Source organism: Calidris pugnax, unplaced genomic scaffold (assembly GCF_001431845.1).
Source record: "Calidris pugnax isolate Ruff unplaced genomic scaffold, ASM143184v1 scaffold208, whole genome shotgun sequence".
Classification (NCBI taxonomy): Eukaryota; Metazoa; Chordata; class Aves; order Charadriiformes; family Scolopacidae; genus Calidris; species Calidris pugnax.
The window spans coordinates 2129828-2150828 of NW_015090967.1; the positions used below are offsets into that span (position 1 = coordinate 2129828).

The 21001-nt window shown below is 40.4% G+C and overlaps 1 protein-coding gene across 3 annotated transcripts in view; it reads right to left on the reverse strand.

Moving 5' to 3' along the window:
• Positions 1-1901: 1901 nt before the first annotated feature.
• SLC24A2 (solute carrier family 24 (sodium/potassium/calcium exchanger), member 2) overlaps positions 1902-21001 on the reverse strand; it is a 120246-nt gene continuing 101146 nt past the window's right edge. For all 3 annotated transcript variants that reach the window (XM_014952603.1, XM_014952604.1, XM_014952602.1), the window contains 4 exons: positions 17729-17857; positions 11776-11865; positions 11171-11337; positions 1902-9093 (listed from right to left, as the gene is read on the reverse strand). In XM_014952603.1, coding sequence (XP_014808089.1) covers positions 8844-9093; positions 11171-11337; positions 11776-11865; positions 17729-17857 — 636 coding nt within the window. In that variant the 3' untranslated portion in view covers positions 1902-8843. The remainder of the gene's footprint in view (positions 9094-11170; positions 11338-11775; positions 11866-17728; positions 17858-21001) is intronic.

The following is a 21001-nucleotide window of genomic DNA, read 5'->3' on the forward strand; positions in this document are numbered from 1 at the left end:
GGCAGCAGTTAGGGGAAAGTTGTAGTGGAGGGCTGGTATTTACTCATCTTTGCTGGTGGACACGTGAAAAGTGGTTGCGGGTAACTCCAAGCTTTGTGGGACACCTCATGTTCATTCAAAGATCCTTGTCGATTTTTTGCTTAAGCATCCAATTTGGTGCACTTTAACTTATGGGATGCTGGTAACTTTTCTGGCTGTGACACTCATATTTGGCATGAGAGAGACAGCTCAGTTTGGGTTTGAGGCCTCAGAGGCAATACTGTAGATTTACAGACTAATCACTGATACCTCATCGCCCTGCCCAAAACAACCCTTGACCACAACAAACACGTGTTATCCAAACTGTGATGAGGAAATTTGCATTAGCAGGAGATGAAGGGATGATTAAAACACCTCTTTCAGGTTACTATCTGTAGTCTATCTCTCCTTACTCTTTGCAGGTATCTGGCACAAATATTTATTCCTCTGAGACCTGTTAACAGGAAGGAAATTCCATGTTTTAAAGGCAAGTGCTGAAGTCTTTCCAGGGGAGGGACCAAATACTCAGTTTTAACAATGCACATCACTTTTCTCCTTTTCAATAAACACCCCAAATATAACTACTTGTAAATGATAGAGTAATAGTGAATTAATAGAGCTTTGTTTTCTCAAGCACTACAGATATGGCAGTGAAGTACTTGCATGTGGAAGAGGAAACATGTGGCAAGGAAACTTGCCATCATTCCCCTAGGCAGGACTGAGGATGACATTAAATATATTTTTTTTCCTTCTCTGATCACACCAGTCAGGTATCATCAAAGCCTGATGTTGTAAAGAAGGATTTTAAATCCTCTACTTTCTTTCAGAAGTGGCTGAAGCTGAGGCAAGGTCCAAATGCTAGCAAGCAGTGAGGCAAGACAACACACACCCACAGAGCACATTTTGTGTGTGTATGTGTGTATGCATATTCACTTCTCTAGGTAAAATTTAACACAGTCCTTCTTTCGAAGTCTCCATCACCCACCTAAATTTCAAAGCCTCTGTGACTTGCAGCGAACACCAACTTTGCTTTTTGCCAGATGTTCTTGACCTTGTTGGTTTTTTCCCATTTGGCAGACACGAATATCTTGGGAACATCACTTTTCTCACCTCTTTGTTAGTCTATTTGCAAATTTCTTTTGTTGTTTCCAATCTAAAATTTTTAAGCTCTAATATAGTTAAAGATGAATGAAAAATCTCTGTCCTGGGTTCAAAAAATGCCTCATATGAGATGTCACTGTGGAGGATGACTTTCTGGGGCTACTACAGGACAACCAATAATAACGTCTATTGCAACCTTTTATAACTTCTGAAGATGGAAAGTTTGGTTAATTATGGGAAATTTTAAACATTACCAATTCCCTTTTGCTATTACTTATTGAAGATCATTCTTCTGTTTAAAACTATAATTCATCCAATGACAGATTGAAAAAAAGCCAAACACCCTAGCTGGCAAGGACAACAGACTTCAGAGCCTGAAGACTAAACCAGAGGTGTGTAACTGAAGAACGGCATTCAAAACAATCTGTGAGCAAACATGTCAGTAAAGAAATGTAGGGGGACTTCACCCAAATGGGACCACAAGGCTCCAGTCATACACAGCTGCAAGAAGCTGTCAACTGGTGGATTCACATTGGGTTGTAGAAAAAAACCCCTCGTTTAACTAAGTATTAGGCTCACTGGAACACAGGTGTTTTCCTTACTCTGCATATGCACAGTGACATGGCAAGAGACATTTAGTGCTGCTTGAACACTTACAATGAAGAGTAGCATTGCAGATCACCCTTCAACCCAAAGCAGGCAGTTAAAATATTATTTTCAGAGCCATACCCAGTCCAAAACAATTAAGACAGAAGACACTGAGCAAACTGACACACCGTTAAGTCTTTTTATTAGTATTTATTGTTGTTATTGTTATTCACACTTAGACAACTCAATTACATAAAGTGATTTATATGGAGAGCTCTGTATTGATATCATTAGGTGAGAAAGTGTACACGCCACAGTGAAACATTCTGTAGATACAGTGAAGTAGGACTTTTGATAGAAGGGATTATTTCTGAGAGCCTATGTACAAATAAAGCTAACTTTCATACTATATACAAACTTATATTCACAGAGAATGAACTGATCCAGTGACACAAGAGTTTCATGTAGTGAATAATGATCCATACACATAAACACATGAGAAAAACTGGAATTTTCAGGGGTTTGCCTGGACTGGCTTCCATGGCAATGTATTCTTTTTTCATTTTGAAATGTGTAAGATGGGGGACTTCTCCAGATTTTTCTTACATTGTTGAAAATGAGAGATGAAAGAGTATGAAAACTACAAAGTTAAACAAACAAGCTAAAAAAGCTTTATTACAAAAATAGCATCTGATTGTCAGTTATAACACACTACTATTATTTTCACATGACAATACAATGACCTGATCTTGCCATCTTAAGTGACAGAAATAATTTCTACTCATGTGAGTCAACTCCCCAGAGTCAGGATTGCAAAATTAAAACTGCGTAACAGAGATCTTGATAATGGAAATTAAGAAAAATCCAAGTGAAATCCCTTTGGCATCATTTAATTTTGATGCGGGGCTTAAAAGAAATGATTGATTTCTGCTGGATATCCTGACCCTGAAAACTTTAACTCTTTTGTAAAATAGATGTGACAGAAGTAACTCATCTCTTGTGAAACATGAGGAGCTTCCTTTACTGTGACCTCAGTGGAAGCATCAGAGTAACAGGATGATTTAATTGCTTCATTGGGCCTGACTCTGTGAGCACTGTATTCCCTCTTCTGGGGTGAAAAAGGATGGCAGGATTGAGCCCCTGCTGCAAAGAGAGTGTGCAGCATTTTGTACAGTCCCACAGGGAAGCTCAAGAGTATGAGCAAACTCCCCCCCCCTCCCCAACTTACTCACAGCTTCACTAAGGCAAAACCAGATCCTGCTTTACTGTACATTTATTTGACAGTATTTTACATTATACCTTAAACAGAGACATGAAATGGATTCTTTACTTCAAAATTAGCAATCCCCTTATTTAGAAACCCCATACTAGTCTTCTGGGTTTTTTATGGCTTCTTTTTGCATTAAGACAACTATGTGACATAAAATAAAAATAAAAAAAAATAGTAAAGTGCAAGATTTTTAAAAACACATACAAATTTCATTGTTTGGATTGGTTTTATGTTTGATGAGTAGTGAATTTACAATAAACCTACATGAATGTACAGTTCATTTACCAGTCTCAGATTACATTATTTCTTACTTATTCTTGTCCTGGGCCACTTATGGCTCATGTAGGAATGTCGTGGACAGTTGTGTGTCTGGTCTACCCATGCTCCAAGTGGTTACATGGCTTCTAGGATGGGGCTGACCTGCATCTGGCTGGCTGGGAGGAGGGGCTCAGTGCCACACTAATGGGATTACATGGCTTCTGGAGAAGACATGGCTTACATCCAGCCAGGCAGGAGCATGGGCAGGGGAACGTCCAAACTATCTGCACCCATCAAGGCAGACAAGTCCTCAGATGCCATTCACTGACAACTAGCAACACACAGCAGGTCTACAGGATGACTTGTCTGGACTATGGGGCTGTGATCCATAGAGGGTTTCTGTATCGGATGGGTACACTAAATTGCCCGACTTCAATCTGGAAGTTACTCTCCCCAGTCCCAGTGGAAATTACAGACATCTCAGTACTAATACTCCCGTAACTGATGGCAACAGATCCAAGAATGATCGTTTTAACATCAACCGGGAGCAAAACCCACACCTGTTGGAGGGCTGGAACAAGACTCTTCTCCACACTGTTGCGTTCAAACTACTCCATTTGCTAACCACAAAATCACTGTCTGCAGATATGTTTCCAGCTGCAAGTTCTTGCACCAAACTTCCCAGGAATAGCAGGAAAACAAAAATCACCTGCTCAAAGGAACTAACCATGCCTTCTTCTCAGTTAGCCGTGTCATTGTTATTTACAAGAGGTAAAATGGTTTCCAAGAATACAAGTGAATGCAATTTTTTTTTCTTTGTACATAGCTCCCAGGACAATTATGTTTGTTACACAAGTGCATTTATGAAATACCTAAGATAAAAATCTACATCTTACCCAAGTTAATGGTGGAAATAATCTGGATTTCAGTGGGCCTGTTGTTGGAGAAGGGATTATTTCTTTGTTATAAGTTAAATAAATCCATCCATCTGATACAGACTCATATTTGATCTAGAACATAACTTATATGGACCACAAGATGCTATTTTAAAGAATTACTGCTGAAAGAAGAATAATTAAAAAACATTGTATATCCCCTTTTTCATAAAATATGTAATGAAGTAAAAGACAACCAGAGAAATAATCCCTTAAAAAACACCCAAACATTAAGAGTATTTCTAAGCATCTATTTTTTTACAGTACTTGGATTAACCACATGTTTAATTTACTGCTTTGTGGACCTTCATATCCACACACAACAGTACCATGAGTGACAGCGGCCATAAACTACTTCAGAGTAGCGTATGTGGAAATTACATGGTAGGTTCATTGCCATTACAAACATCAAATGACATCTAGATAAGCTTCTTTGTCACCCACTGTGCTTTATGCTTCATGAAGATTATGCAGACAGCCACATCAATTGAATAAATAAGCAGAGGCATACAGACACTGAGAGCCTGTCTGCTCTATAAGAAAGCACTAGCTGTCAGTAAAATTGCTAATTTAAAATACACTGAACTTTGTTGAAAGATTTTTCCATGTCTACATGTAGTTCTTGAGGATATCATCCTTATATCACACTTTTTATCACACTTTTGTAGCATTTACCCTACAGATTCGATTCTGGCTTCTGCAGAGGGAAGCCAGCTTTTTTGGTTTTGGTTTTAGCAGAAAACAGCAACAACTTGTAGGACTCCAGTGGTATTTTGTACTGATGGAGCCCATTCTCTTCTTTAATTCCAATGAAGCTAGTGCAGAAAATTTTACAACAGGTCACAATCTCACCCATGATCCTATTCAGATGCTACTGGAAATCCCTTCCAAAAATCATGCCCAACACTGGTTCTGTTCAGGTGTGATGGTGCCACAGAGAGTTGCCCATTTAACCTGAAGCTGCATTCTTATCTTACTTACTGCGTTGCCAACCTGGTGTTGTCCTGAACACCCTAGGCTAGAACAGGACCTTGATCACAACACTGATTTCTGTATTAATTATTCATTCATGCTTCATAAGGATTATGCAGACAGCATAGTCAATTGAATAAATGAACACAAGCATACAGGCAGGTGGAAGAGGCTTCAATGCTGACCAACTTGCTGTAGAATTTGGGCAGTTTGCTGGACCAGATCCCTAGTGAAGTCTTTCAGAACTTTGAAGAAAACAGAAATTTAATTGTGGCTTCTAGGTGTACAATGTTGAGAAATGTTCATGGATCCCACAAGGAAACAGCTATGAACAATGAGAAACACTTTGTGCTGGGAAATCTGCTGTCATTGTAAAATAGCAGTGTTCCACCAAGTGGTGTGCATTTTTGCCAATGTAGAACCTATAGAGGTTATGGACGTCCAGTCACTGGGCTGCAGCAGCTCTGGGCTGCTCTCTCCAGTTTAAGATTTTCAAACTCCTCCCACATGGTATAAGGGCCCATGCTTCTCCCTCCATCCCACCCCTGTCTTTTGTCCACCAGCACAGCTGCTGTGCTATAATTGAAGGGCACATCAGCATGCAAGGATCCTAAAACAGTTTACCCCAGCAGTTATGTGGAAAGCTGCCTTGGTAAGTACAACCAGCTTTTGCAGCCAGCCTCCACGAAAAGCGCCACACAACTGAAACCTCTCCTATTACCTCTGGAGCTGAGCTGCACACTGGCCACACCGCTATCCAGTTATTTGAATTAAGATCTGCCCAGCAGATGCAAGGCAGCGCGAGCTGTGAAGTGTCTCATTCCTAAGGGGAAAAAGTTACTTTTAATACCTTCCGAGATAAATACATTGATGGGGGCAAACAGACACAGGAAAGGAATGAGTCAGGTATATTTTAAGACAGCATACAAATGCCACTACAGGACACCACCCTTAGCCATACACATAAAATTCTTCCTTCGAGCTGCTGATGCCAGCTTTGGACTGAAACATTCCCAGTGTGTAGGGCTTTTGGTCAGTTCCTCTTTTCTCCCTGCCTGCCCTCCGTGGGGCAGTGGCCTCCCCTGCTGCAGCCCTCACTTTGCAGGGTGCAGCGGAGCCCTCTTACAGCTCCCCAGCTCAGGCAGGGCTTCTTCCTCTCCAGCATGGGAGTTACACCAAGTTACGAACGAAAAAAAAAACCAACCCCAAACCAACCAAGCAAAAAAGGAGCAATGTACCGAACAGAGATCAGACTCTCGCCCTTCCTTGGTTTTGTGATTTTAAATGCCAGACTGGTGAATCTTGGCATCTTTGTATGTTGTAACGCCTGTACGTAGAGACCTATTTTGTTCCTGCACACGCTCGTGTGGATGGATCTGTCTTAACTCTGCTCACTTGGGAAAGGATCTGTGCCTGTTTTGAGCACCGTTGTCAGAAATAAAAGAGTTTGGTGACTGCTCTGGGACAGATTCTAGCGCAGAGAATCAGCCCCGAGTCTTAGGGCAACTGCTTCATTTGAGCTCGGAATTTGGGTTGTAGGTTTGGTTTGACAAGATCTCTGCTCCCGTCAGTAGAGGGCACTGTAGGTACGTACATGTCTATCTTTCCATGGCGTACACCCTTCCAAACGCCTATTCAGAGGTGGGCAGCACTACCCTTGAGACTATCGTATAGATTCGGGAGAAATGAAGGATCTTAAATACACAGACAAATTTTTTTTTTGCTCACAATGAGTGAAGCTCACACTAAAAAGCACTAAGAAGCAAGAGATGTTGCAAATGTGTGGTTAAGATCAAATACCTGGTCTTGAATGTAGCTAGGACATAGTATCTTGGGACAAGACGTGAGTGGCAGACATTGTAACTCCTAGTTTCTTGCTTTTGTTCATTATTATTTTACTTTTTTCTTCATGATATTGCATAATATTAAATTTTTAGTAACTTATAATATGTATTTTTTACTGTTTTCTCTACCTTTGTTTTCTGTCTGTAGTCTCTAACCAGATATTGTTATATACAAACACATATAACAGGAAAACAGTAAAGGACAACAGGATGAGTGAGAAGCAAACAGCATGGAACACAGAAAAACAGACAAGACAAAATGTGCTGAGCCTTCTGTTACACAGCTGTGAGCACAGCATTGCCATTGTGAGCACAATTCGGGTACAAAACAATGCTGAAACAGGTCACAGAAATGTGCTGAAATTTAATGAACTCTAACTGCACATAAGAGTTGAACAAACAAATGGTTATCTTAAATACTTTCTTAATACACATTCCAGTCCTCTCATTTATTTTTTTTTTAATTATCCAAACTAGAGGAAAGACAAACACTTAGTTGCTTTCTTTCTCGTTATTTTTTTTTTGTTCTAGGTTTGGACCTTCTCCTTCTCTCAGGATTCCAGTAAAAGAATACCCCCTGGGCTTCTTTAGACATTCACACTTCCAGCAATACTGAAAAATTTTCATGTAGGTTTCCTGCAGCTCCACTATATTTAAACAGTTAGTTTTCCCTACCTAGTTTCAAGATTTATAAAAGCAAATGTGAACTGCCCCAGCTTTGTACAGCAGCTGGGGATCTCTTCCAGCAATGGCTATATGTAGCTGTGAAGGTCCTTACACTCCAAGTAATGATGAAAGACAGCCTGTAAAACATATATCCACTTCAGCAATTAGGCTGCCACTTTACAACTACTTCTATTTTCTGTATGAATTACTACACATAAGCAAATTAGCCTTTTTCTTCTGGCATGAAAAGGCAAACTCACAATGGTAACAACATCTGAAAGCCATTGGTACTGTTGTTATTAGTATTGCTGCATTAGAAAAAAACGGTGTGTTCTCATAGTAGTTATATGATCTCTCCGCATGCTGTGTTGCTATTAGAGAAGAAAGAGTTATCCCCATTCTGGTCTTTGCATGTGAATGCAATGAAAATCTGCACCAGTCACACAAAATGGCCAGGCAGCGTGGCCCCTTCAGCACCAGAGCCAGAGTTTCTGGAATCTGAAGCGTTTGCAAGATGTAATAAACCACCACTAACATCCTGCTGATTGGCTTTACAGACCTGTGATGCAGAGGCTCAAAACACTGATGAACTCCCTGGCTTTGCTGAAATGGCACCATATAAATCCACTTCTATGAAGAGATGTTCAAGCTCTTCCCTATCTGTGACTCATGCGCTCAGCGTACGCTTTCCATTCGGGAGTTTCAGCAGATTATCAGAAAAATCCCATACCAGGGTGTGGGGGTGGTGGTGCCTCCACAAAGTTAATATTAGCATTCCCCTTAGAAGATGAGAGCTGCAAGAACTGGGCACGCCGTGTGTCCGTGTACACTACTACAGCGCGCCAGAAGTCTGGGCCATGGGCAGAGGAGAAGCAGTAGCTTTTACTGTGTCCGTGTGTGCGGCGACAAAGAAAACCTCAGCGCAGCTGGACCCAGCCCTTCAGGTGTGACTGCACTGCCCAGCAGTGGTCGTTCTTCAGCTCTGAGATCCACCCGTTGTATCCCTTTTTTTTTCTTTCTTTCTTTCTCTCTTTTAAAATTGAGGGAGAGGAAATTCACAAATCCAAGGGTTATTCTCGTAGAAGCTTTCCGTTGCGGTTTTTCGCTGTTTCATTTTGATATTTTTTTTTTTTTTTAATAAATACATTTGTTTCATTGTTGTTTTTTTTTCTCAAGAAACAGCATTTTCCACTAAACGGAGACAGGACACTGGATCACTTTGTCCTCCAGGAGGACACTAACGATCAGGAACATAAAATACAGCCCAAACATGAGAAAGCCCAGGATTTTATTCATCCTCCACTTGCAGAAAGCGATGGAGAGGATGACAAAGAGCAGCATGATGAAGAGGAGGACAATCGCACAGAACAGGCCATTGCTGCTGACTGTCACCGGGGCAAAGCTGTTAATCATAGCATACAGGAGCCACGGAAGAGGAAGGCTGTTAAGAAACAGAAAAATTAATCAGAAATGTTGCAGAAGTGCAGAAAGGACCACTAGAAAGTGGCACTAAAAAATGCAAGCAGAGACTTCCTGCATTACCTGAGGCAGGAAGACTTTCAGCTCTTCTGATATGTACATAAATCTCATTTGTCAGCTTGCTTGGGGTTCTTGGGGAGAACACATGGCTCCCCAAACTTCCACTAGTTACACTGGTGAACTACATTTCCTTTGGCCAACAGATCACCTGGCATCCTGTCTGTGAGCCAGAAGACCCCTTTCATTTGTTCCTGGGCTTCAGACCATCTGCGGAAGGATCTGCTTCCACTCTGTTTCCAAGAGCCTGCATGACAGCAGGGTGGGTTGCATAAAGACATGTCCTTGACATGAAGAACCAGCACTCTGCAAGGCACTGCCCCCCAGATTTGGCCCTTAAAAGCCTTGATCCATGTTTACTGTATAAACCTGTGTTAAAATGTGAACTTCAACTGAACTCCAGCTTAATTTCTATTTCTGTATTTGCTGTCATTGCATTTCTCATCTCTGATGCCACAGAATGAGGCAGCATCCCTCTAGAAGATGTCAAGCTGAAATAAATATTTAAGCCACTGATTGGAGCTTAGCAGGCTTAGAAAGCATGAAGAGAGCTGTCAGAAGCTCACGACATTCAAACTTTGAATAAGCAGCTCAAGAGAGAATAATTTATTACAGCCTCAGTGCTAACTACACCAGCCCTCAGCTCAAGTGTGCCATTTCTGCTGTAAGTGCACCAGGTCTAGCAGACTGCTACAGAACAACAACATTCCCATTGGCAGGAATACTAAAAATTTTAAGAAAAGTAAGAAAGCATTGCAGAAGATAAAAGTCTTGTAATGCACCCTACATGCTCTAAGTTGAAGCACATGGTAGTGAATAATGTTTTCATATATTTTGGGGGGTCTGCTGCTTATAGATGTTATTTCAAACACTTCATGCTTCTGAATCAATAGAAAAAAGTGCCCCATTTTTTCTGCTGTGTCCAAAGATACTGCCATTAGCTAAGAGACAGAGTAAAAAAGCCATTTACTATCCACTGTAACTTCAGGATCCCTTTTTTTTTACCTGTGCAGTTGCTGGTATATTTTTAGCAGCGAAATCCATAATCTGTTCTACGACTAGGCTGTTTGGTACTACAACTATGACTAGACCTGTTCTTCTCCATGTGTGATAGCAAGAAACAACCAAAGATGGACAAACTGAGAGTATGGACATGATTCTCAGCGCCTCTGTCCTGTGTTGAAGATGGGAATGTGGGAATAAAGGCAGTTTTGTTGTGTATTTCCTGCACATTTTTGAAACGATGAGACATAGATTACATTATTTCTGGACCTGATCTAGCTTGGTCTCAAAAGGTCAAACAGGAATTTGAATTGCAACTGCAGGCCACACATCATTATCCTAGAACTGCCATGAAGCAATAAAGTCTAAACAACACATTTCTGCACAGTCTGATGTTGCTTCACATTGTCAGAGCTATACAAAGGGTCCTTTGTGTTAATAGACGACTGGTTTGTAATTTGGGACTTGCCAGGTATATAAAAAATCACATGTCAACAACAGCCTAAATGAGCTACATAAGACAATGACATTCTGTTTTTAATACAGCAAACATGCTGAATACTGCAGAGGCAATGAATTGTTTTCGATCATCATACTTACAGAGAAAGCTCTAGTATAAGCACAATGAGTGGTAACATAAGCAAACAGCAGTAACCTGACAAAAGCACAAAAACCTTTAGAAATGCCTTCTTGGAACAATGCTCTTGCATACTTTTTAAAGTGCATTCACTTGCCTAGGCAGCTCTGCAATGTATCAAACAGATAATTGGGCAACAAATTTGTAAAAATTCTGTCACGTAAACATCTATAACCTTACGAGCACTTGAAATAGTAACATCTATTGCCTATTTGCATCACTCTCCTTTTTAATCATCCACGGCAGAAAATCGTTGCAGGCAATCCCTTGGCAAAACCACAGCAACATGCTAAGAACCAAAGACTTGTTAGAACAGACACAATTTTCTTGCTCTAGGACTTACCCCACTGTGATGTCAAATATGTTGCTTCCAACAGAACTGGATACAGCCATGTCCCCCAGACCTTTGCGTGCCACAATAACACTGGTAATAAGGTCAGGAATGGATGTGCCAGCAGCTAGAATAGTCAGTCCCATGATTTCTTCACTAATACCAATGGTCTCTCCAACCTAAAAGGGTTCAAGCAAAAAAACATCATGTGGTGAAGAAATGTTCGCTGCTGTAAATCTGTTTAACCAGGAATACTACCCTGGAGCTCACTGACTAGCTTGGAGAATACAGACAAGATTGGAGAATTACTTGTTTTCACAGATTTCCACAAGTTTCAGGAGAAAGATAAGGTTGTCAAATAGAACCAGTAGGTACTGACAAGAGGTTGCTGATGGCTCTGACGTTACCAGAATGATCAAGTCCTGTGGTCAGAACAACCGCAGCTCTCTGAACTACTTTCCATTTGCTGAGTAGTGATTTACTTCCTTCATGGTTGCAGCTCCTAAAATAAAGCACTACTCAGCATGAGATAGATGATGGACTCCGATTCTAAATGATCTCTCACAGTGCAAAACACAATACAGAGCTTGTATTTTGTACCACTATCACCTCCTTACCTGATGTGCCCACCAGACCATTAAGTAAGAAAAAAATGCAATCCAGCTGATAGAGCCAAAAAATGTGATAGGAAAAAATTTTCTTGACCTCTGAAAAAGAAACAAAGAGAAACAATGAATGACTATGTTGGCAGCTGATGTGCTATACTCTTACCTGCTTTTCAGAATGAGAGTGGCCTCTCATTTTTTCTGACCGCCTCTTCTGACCAACTGCTCTGATCATCATCAGATGATCAAAATAAATGTCAAGAATGGTAAGAAACTGACTCCCTACACTGGTATACATTTTTCCAACCATTGTAAAATAACACCTCCTAACACCTTGTATGATGAATAGCAAGTTTTGGGTTGTCATTTGTATCATATACTGTTATGCTGCAGTTTGCATTTGTGGTTGGCTGAATGGTAGTTTGACTTCTAAATTTATTAATAGCTTCCTGCTTATACAGAAGGAATGTTTTCAAATTGCTAAAACATGTGCCCATACCTTTCATTCACACAGTAACTTTGTGCAACACTTTTCACAGTGTATAACAAAGGCTGCCATATGACAGAGGTAAAAAAATACATATCTAAAATTTATTATGGTATTTAGGGCATTACTTTTCTTAGGAAAATAACCCACTGACTCAATTAGAACAGAAGATACGTTAAGCACTTATTTGCCATGCTTCGTTTTGTAGAGAAGTTTGCTATAGAAACATGTAAAACACACTTCAAGGCCCTTCAATTAATAACACCAAAGTAACTTCATTTCCATTTTCATTGCCTCCCTTACTAATGTCAAACTTTGAACAGATAGTGTTCTTGCAGCCAGTGAATTAGTTATATTAAGATTTATGATTTGTTTTGGTTTCTGTTCTTTGCAGTCTTTTGCATCATCCATATTTCCTGTTGGCTAGTTAGATCTGTGTAACAAAACCAGTTCAAGTTAACTACTAAAGGAAAGAAACATGACTGCAGTACTGTACCAGCCAATCACTGTCTAAATCAAATTAGTTTTTAAAATGAAATTTGTACTGTGAATGAATGCTACCAGTCTTGAATATAACCATATTATGGGCATCAACCTACTGAACACAGATCCTCATCCCAGAGGACTCCTGGCTTGCCACTAGCAGAGTCCTACGAATTTTCATGAATAACCAGTAGAACTGGTGGTGGAAGTAAGTTGTGTTTGAATACCTGTTCCAGCTGCTGCTCCATCCTGCACTACCTTTTCCTGTTAAGTCCTTGCTAACTCCCCTCCACTCTTTCTCTGCAGGGGTCTCTAGAATTTTTGGGTACTGCACCTTTCCTGCACCCCCTCCACTGCAGGAGGTGCTCCTGCTGCACTGGGAGACTCCTTAGCCTGTGGGTCATTCCTAGGTGTTGTGGGAGCAGACAGTACTGCAGGGCTTTCTCTTTTGGAGAGAAAATACTATTTCAATTTTTTCAATTCAGCTTGTTCAAGCCATGATAAAGCCCTCTTTTTTTTTTTAGGGAGTTTACAGATCTGCACAGACAGCTCTTCTTGCATAACCGACACAAGAGGCATTTTATATGGGACAGCCTCATGTTCAGGAACTGATCATCATCTGTGGCTGTGGACTAAGAGGTGCTGAGTGAATTGGGCTGGCCATTAGAGCTGGTCATGAGGGAATGATGCTGCCTTTTGTCAGCTGAACCAAAACAGAGTGAAGCTGGTCCGCAGCTCATTGAAATCGTGTAGATCCTTTCTGCTGATGTAAACGGAAAGAGATTAGGTCATGGCTGATGGGAAAAAGGAAAAGTCAGCAGTGGCAATTGTGCACCCTCATCTACAGGACGGGACAACTAAAAGGTCCATATCTGCTCTAGCAGCAGGTGCAGCTGCAGTTCTGTGCTACAGAACACTTAACTCACTCCCTGTGGGCACCCTGCATAATGCTAAATGCCCTCCTGAAAACGGAGCATGCAAACATTTGCTACCATGACCTATATAAACACCACAACTGAATACACATACGATCACACATTAGAGATGGTACAGACTAAACAGTGCCCCCAAGCACCATCTTATATAAATAAATAACTGAAATACTGCTAGAGTAAGAAAATCATTCCAGTAGGTGTTCTAAATAAATTATCTTTAAATATAGGCATAAATAGCCCCAGTGGCATGTGGAAACATCCTTTCCATATAAATTCCAATACTGTCACAAGCACTGTTTCTAGAACTGCCCAGGGTACTTTGGTTGATCTACTTAACTGCTTCTTAACTCTTTACCAAGCAAACAGAGTTACTTTTTCAACTCAGAAAACCTGATAATGAAGTTTGAACCTACCCAGATGGGCTTTTAATTCTAAAATCAAAACTTTACATGCACTGGAGGACAGAAAACCTTACTCTGAAAAGGAACACAATTTGAAAGGAACACAAAGATTACTGTTAAAATACTGATTTGATACCAGCGGGAGCAGAATTGAGTACAGAATGGATAAACAGCAATTTCCAATTTTAAAATCAAATAGCTAGCACTTCCTCTTCACCATTCTTAGTAGCCAACTCTTTCAACTTTCAACATTTTTTATCTTCCTTGTAAAAACTGGTATTTTCTGGCAACAGATATAGTGAATGAGATGAGGAAGCTATAAGTTTGCTGCAGCTGGTCACAAAATCTACACAGAGCACCCCATAGCAATGCAATTTGAATAATCACTATACGGCACTCAAGATATACGCATAGATTGGCTCACGCAAAACTAAAACAGCAAGAGCTGTAGTGGCCAGTAATAGCTCTCTGTCAGTGCAATTATATACTCCAAATGGTTCTTGCAAAATGACGAGACATTGCCTATCTGAGTCAGACACCCACAGAATTGGGATGGCTAAGAATTACAAGTCAGTAACTTCTCAGCATGTGTATTCCTAGCCTGTCTTAGCAAATCCTCTCCCAGGAAAAGTAACCGATAAGCAGCAGTTCAAGACTAAGAGCACTTTAATAGGCTTAACAGTTTAATTACCTATTTTAAAAAGGAGGAACGTTTAACCTCAAAAGGGCAAAATTCAAAGCTTGTATGTATTACAAGAAGAACGGACTCCATAGATGCTGCTATATAATTTGCATATAGATTAAATTTTTAAAAAGCGGTAATGAGAGTGCTGACTCTTTTTCGGATGCTGCATTTTATTTCCAGAGTATAATAATAATCATGCTTATTTTGTAACTAATGACAGCATTCTTTTGAGCTTTATCTCATTGCAACTCCCTAGCTCTTGGAAATACAGATAACTGCCAATTCCAAGCATTTTCCTAGAAGAATTAGTCAGAGACAGCAGACAGCAGTACTTCTCTCCACCTTTTCTGGTAGCTGTTGTGATGGTTGCCTTGGAAAGAAAGAGAACCCAGTTTATTACCAGTTGATTCTGTTGTGGTCATGGTAACAGACAAATGAGAAAAGCCATGGCTCATTCAGTTTATATGCTATTTTCTTTTAACAAAAGAGAAAGAATTTTATAGTTTCACTGTAGATTGGTTGCATCAGTACTGTTTCTGTCTACCAGCAAGTTTAAGTGCATTTTTCTTGGTACATTTCTGTATTGATTTCACGTCAGTGCTTGAAAAACAGGACTTTAAGTAGCAAGAATGATCCAAGTATGAAGGTTTTTCTTCCAAGAGCCAGATCCTGAAATGTAGTGAGTGCTTAATAATTTGCAAAGTAACTGCCTTAATTTTAGCCAGTATTGTTAACAACACCTTTACTTTACCTTTAACCTGAATGAATCACATGTTTTTCTTGTACATAAATTTATCTGGATCGCAAGCTTTGATTTTCCTTTGACAGTGCTTAAATCTGATTACTCAGAACCTGCTTCTGTAACTAGATCTGTGCAGGAACATCTCGTCCTTGTCCCCTTGGTAACAGTGCATCTCTGTATGGCAACAAGAGTTCATGTAAGTTGTACCTCTTTGCTGGTATTGGGAATTTGCAGAGATACAACGAACTGCCCCATGGCTGGACTGGAGCCCTGATGGCCATTTTTCTGGCCTGTAACACAAATGGATGGAATGTGCAGTATGGCTATAATAAAAGAGATGGTGTTCAATATCTGCCACCGACCCGCTGGGCCACCCTGGTCATGTCATTTTCCTTTCAATATTCCTCAGTGCAGAAGGTGGACAGTTATGTTTGGCCTTCACAGAGCCACTGGGGAAATAAGCTATTAGTACAGGAAAAATGCCTGTTATTGTTCAAAACACTTGAACACAAAGTCAGAAACAAAATTCCCCAAGGGCACACCTACCTCTGGTGTACTGCCAGCAACATTGTCGATGTTACAGTAATGATTTCAATATATATTGGCTTAATGTGAGCAGGTATTATTAAGGAACTAAACACACATTAAAACATGTCAGCTATTGAATCAGCTGAGAGTTAGTTGAACTAAGGTATAATCTACTCTAAGTATATAAAAATCTGCATATGTACACTGGTGCATAATAAGGCAACGAGGATTTTGCTAACTTTATAACCAGAGACCTTGTATATGAAATAATTTTTCTAGAGCTTCTGGGTCTCATGGAGCTAAATATAGCTTGGTATAAAACACGTAAATGCAGTCAAACTGTCTCAATTATGTGGAGATAAAATATACTTTAGAAAAGAGACTCTAGGAGGAAAGGAGAACTCATTTTTGAGAAGTGGACACCCACAGAGGATATCAACGGCTCCATATGGTCTCACAAATCAGCATATAGCACAGAAGTGTTCACTTTATGTATCCACATGCTAATCTGAGCATCCTGATGCAGAATTTGGGTTTCTGACTAAAATTACCACACTTCCAAATCAAGCTCCTCACAATAGGCCTACCTACAAAATCTATTTAAGCATTATTTGAGGTTTGTTTTAACTTTTGCCTCACAGATTTCACGAACAGTTGTTTTCTGATGCACGTGCTGAGCTGTGACATTGTGGTTTTTTTGTTAGGAAGGGAATAGCGGGGACTGCACACAGGCATAGGTGAGAATATCACTGCGTTGCAGCGGGATACTTCAGCGGTAGGATGTAAGCACGGGGGTTCCATCGTGAACAATGCCCGTGCTAACGATCACATGCATCACACAGTTGCACCCAACCTCTTGTGAAGCTCGCTTTCCAAACCCCGTATTGTAACAACAGCTCTCATTTGTACGGCACAGAATACTGGATGAGGCTACCCATCCATTTGTGGTAACTTCAGATCTTCAAAATACAAAATGAGGCACAGACTTATTTCTTAGCAGTACTTACTCATTTTGGGCCAAATTGTGAAAAAAATTACAGGGATGGTTTTGAACAATAAAGGGAGGGCACAAATACAGAAATAAACAATCTTGAAATTCATGTAGTATGCTGTCTATGTTACCAAACAAAAAGTGTTTACCAGAGTTGTTTGAAAACTTAAAGAAAAGAAAGCTTAAAGATTGGAAGGGAAAATGCCAGTTTATATCCTTTGAGAAACCTTTATCTAAAAACAAATCAGAGGTCTTATTTTAGCTTGTTTCTTGCACTGAATTGCAGTTTTTCAGTGTGTGGGATGGGAAAGTTTTTCAGTGTATGTGAGAATGAAAAAAGAATTCAGGGTGTTGATTTATAACCTTCTAAGCTGTGCGTCCTTCTCTTGCAGCAGTTTTAAATCTATTTTTTGATCCAGAAAGGAAAAGATACTAGAACACTACTATGGGATATTTTTCCGCTCTTGACTTTTCTACTTTTACTTTACATGACTCTCCCTAGCCAGGTCTATTTGTATATGTGAATACAAAAGTGGTAAGACTTGGTAACTTCTCACAATAAGCCAATAAACCTCTTCTTCAAAGAAGAAACTATCAAATAAAAAAAGGTTAGCTCTGTTTTTGAAAAAATCCTCTACAGTCCCTTTTTGGCATTTAGCTAGAGAACCACCCCATTGTGCAGAACACGCTGACTTACAACAAGAGTCACTTACAGGTTTTCTGACATCCGGGAGGGAAGCCCACAGTGGAAAAACAATAGGTAATACAAGAAGGTAAGTGAGCTGCTTGCGTGGGGTGTCAGGCCAGGCCAGGCTGAGCGGCTGGTCCTCATCCTCTTCATTCTGTAAAAAAAGCCGCAGTGAGCAGAACACTGAAGTGGATGAATGAGGCTAGGGATTCTTCAAAGAGGAGTCCTGAGGACTGTGCTGTGTTTCAGTGAGAACCCATAGGGTCTGAAAACATTGCATTAACACCACACCTACCTAACAACATTAGCTAGGATACAGTAAAATGATTTTGGCCAGACTATGCAGTATGCCCGCAACACAGACCACCTGAGAACCTCTGCTTGCAGCTACACTGACAGTGATGCTGGTCCCTTGGGGTGCACGGAGCAATGTTGTGCCTTCTCCCTGGAGGGGAGCCTTGTGGCTCCGATATGTCTTCCCAGAGGCTCTCCCTTGGGATGTGGGCTTGACTGGTCAGGGATCAGAACTGGTCTGGACTGCATCAAGCCTGGCCGCGTAGATAGACATAGAGACAGAGATATGTGTGTGCATGTGTGTGTGTGCACACAAAAAACATATATATACACATATAAATATATATATGTATAATATGTATGTATACATATATCTAATTTCAAGTTTTTGCGAGTAACTTTAAATGTCAGACCAGGCTGCTCAGGGCTCTGGCCAGTCAAGCTGTGAAACCACCAAGGATGGGGATGCAATGACCTCCCTGGGCCCCATCTTCACTGCTGGGCTGTCCACATGGGGAGAAGAACAGGAGCAAATGTCCTTATCTCCAGCCCAAGCCTCCCATGTTTAGACCAGCCACAACACAGCACTCTTCTGAACAACTTGGTGCTAAAACTAAAGGAAAGACGTCCCTCTCCGATTTGTATAGGTGATTTTCACATCGATCTCTAGTCTCCTTTTATGTGTATTCTGTTCACCTGTTATCTCTATTACACAGTATGAATATAGGGACCTTCTCCCATGACAGAAACCTTCTGGCTGCCATACACTTTTCTTTCCCTAGGCTGCTTCTTCTAACAAAATGGAGCCCTCTCAGACTGCCACAGAAAGAAAGCAAAGGGAGCATGATTCAGCCTTTTCAGGATGTATATATTAAAATAACTTTTTAACTTTTAACATAGGCTGGCAACATCTTCAGAATTGCACATGAATCTAACCTAAACCACAGAACAAGGCAACATTCACTTAGATGTGTGTAATGCAAACCCTGTTAAGCCTGTGGAAAGAGTCCTAGGGATCTCAGTGAAAGCTTCTGGAGGAAGAAGAAGTCGAAGAAGTCCAAAAAAGAGTACCTGATGAAAACTGTGCTTGTTTGAGAGCACGAGAGGTACTTCTTCATGTAGTGTTCTTGTTTTACTCTTTTGCAAAAAGATAGCAATTGAGAATTCAGTCCTCTCTGCAGTATGCAAGTTACTTTTCCCATAGATTTGTAATACAGGTTTCTTGTCAGTTAATGCCCTGTCTTAAGATTGCTTACATAAACCTCATGACAACGCTGTAAGAAGCAGCCTTTTCAATGACCACAGCAGTTATTTTTTTCTAAGCAAAAGAGTTATTGATGAAATGTCACCATATGTTGGTATTGTTCATGACATTTTCTACTTACTGCTAATTTTGATTGAAGAACTGCTCTTAATTATTCCAATATCACGAACTCCTGAATTGTTCAACTACTCAGCTACCTGAACTGATCAGTACCTACAGAAGCAAGCCTAACTCTTAGCTCAGGCTCTTCCATCATGACTGTATCACCTGATACTGACTGGAAGCAACTCCCTGTCTACCTCTTGACACATTGACAGGCTGCAGCTACTTTGACAGTTATGTGCTGATCTCAGCAGAAGATGATATTTTGTTAACTCCTACACTTTGTAAAACACTCAAGTTGCATGATTGTAACATGACAGTAAAGTCAACAGGTCCATAATAGGTAGAATCATTAAAAGATTTTAAAAATGTACATAGGCACAATTTGTCACACTCCTCACAGTCCTTAAAAGGCTCCTGAGCTAGCTTTTGCCTTTAGCTTTCAGGTCCTTACCAAAGTGAGCAGATGATCTGTACTTCACTGCTGCAGTCTATTGAAGCCTGACTTCTTGGGGGTTGGCTGGTGCAGGAGTTTGTGGGGGTACATCCTAAAAACCAAATCCATTCCTTTTCCATTTTGGTAGCTGCTGTTGGCATGGGAAAATCAGTCTGAATTGGACACTCAGCTTTGAAATATGATGAAAGAGGTAAAATTTGAGCACAAAAGGACCAATTGAAGGGTTGCCTAGGTAACTCTTTCTGAGTGGCCTCTGTATAATTCAAGCAGCAGACTCAGCTGGAATAAAGCTCCATAAATGACTGCTTCATAAACAGCACTGAGTGACAAAGTACTTCCTAAATTGCCATCTTTAGAGACTAGCCATGATTAAAAACTGTGTTTAATCACAACAAAAGCCTTATATTAGTCTGAGTTTACACATGAGTCTGCAAAATGTACAGAAATTATTACCTAAGTTGTTTCATGCAGTGCTATACCAGTACACACTGTACTTCAACACTGGACCTCGTTCTGGTCTTCTGCCTGGGCCAAACAGCATTGGGCTAGCATGGGCACACAGGCAACAGGAGTGGTTGTAGCAAAGGACCACAAAGAACTACATATTGAGATTGCCACATGTCTCCTGAGAAACATTGATCCATATGTTTGAGATATTTTCACCTTCAGGTTGTACTGCCTCATCCCTCTCCCCAAGACAACTATCCCCAAAATCTAAGACCAAACTTGAGCTCTCAGTGCCATAGGGCAAACCTCTTTTTCTGGCTAGTTGAACTCCAGGATGCATTACAGATGCTGCAGGCTGGACCTCCATTTCCTGGTTTGTAAATCAGAATCAGATTTTCAAAGCAAGTTCAGTGTATCTGTAAATCTAGCTTCCATGAGTTTCAAAGCAATGCTGAACTATCCACTGAGGTTGAAGACATGAAAGGGAAATAATTTTGGCAGCTATAAAACTGTGCAAATGTGAGAGTTATGCTCTGGACTCAGCAGCAGCGATATAAAATGACTCAGCACATATTTATGGCAGAGATTGCGTGCACTGACTTTGGCTCCAGCCTATACATACTGAATATGCATTCTCACAGTTTGTGGAAACTAATACTGAAACCATAGGTTTTATTTATTTTAGTATGATGGAAACTCAGCACTTGCAATATTCAGTATGATTCTCTTCTGCA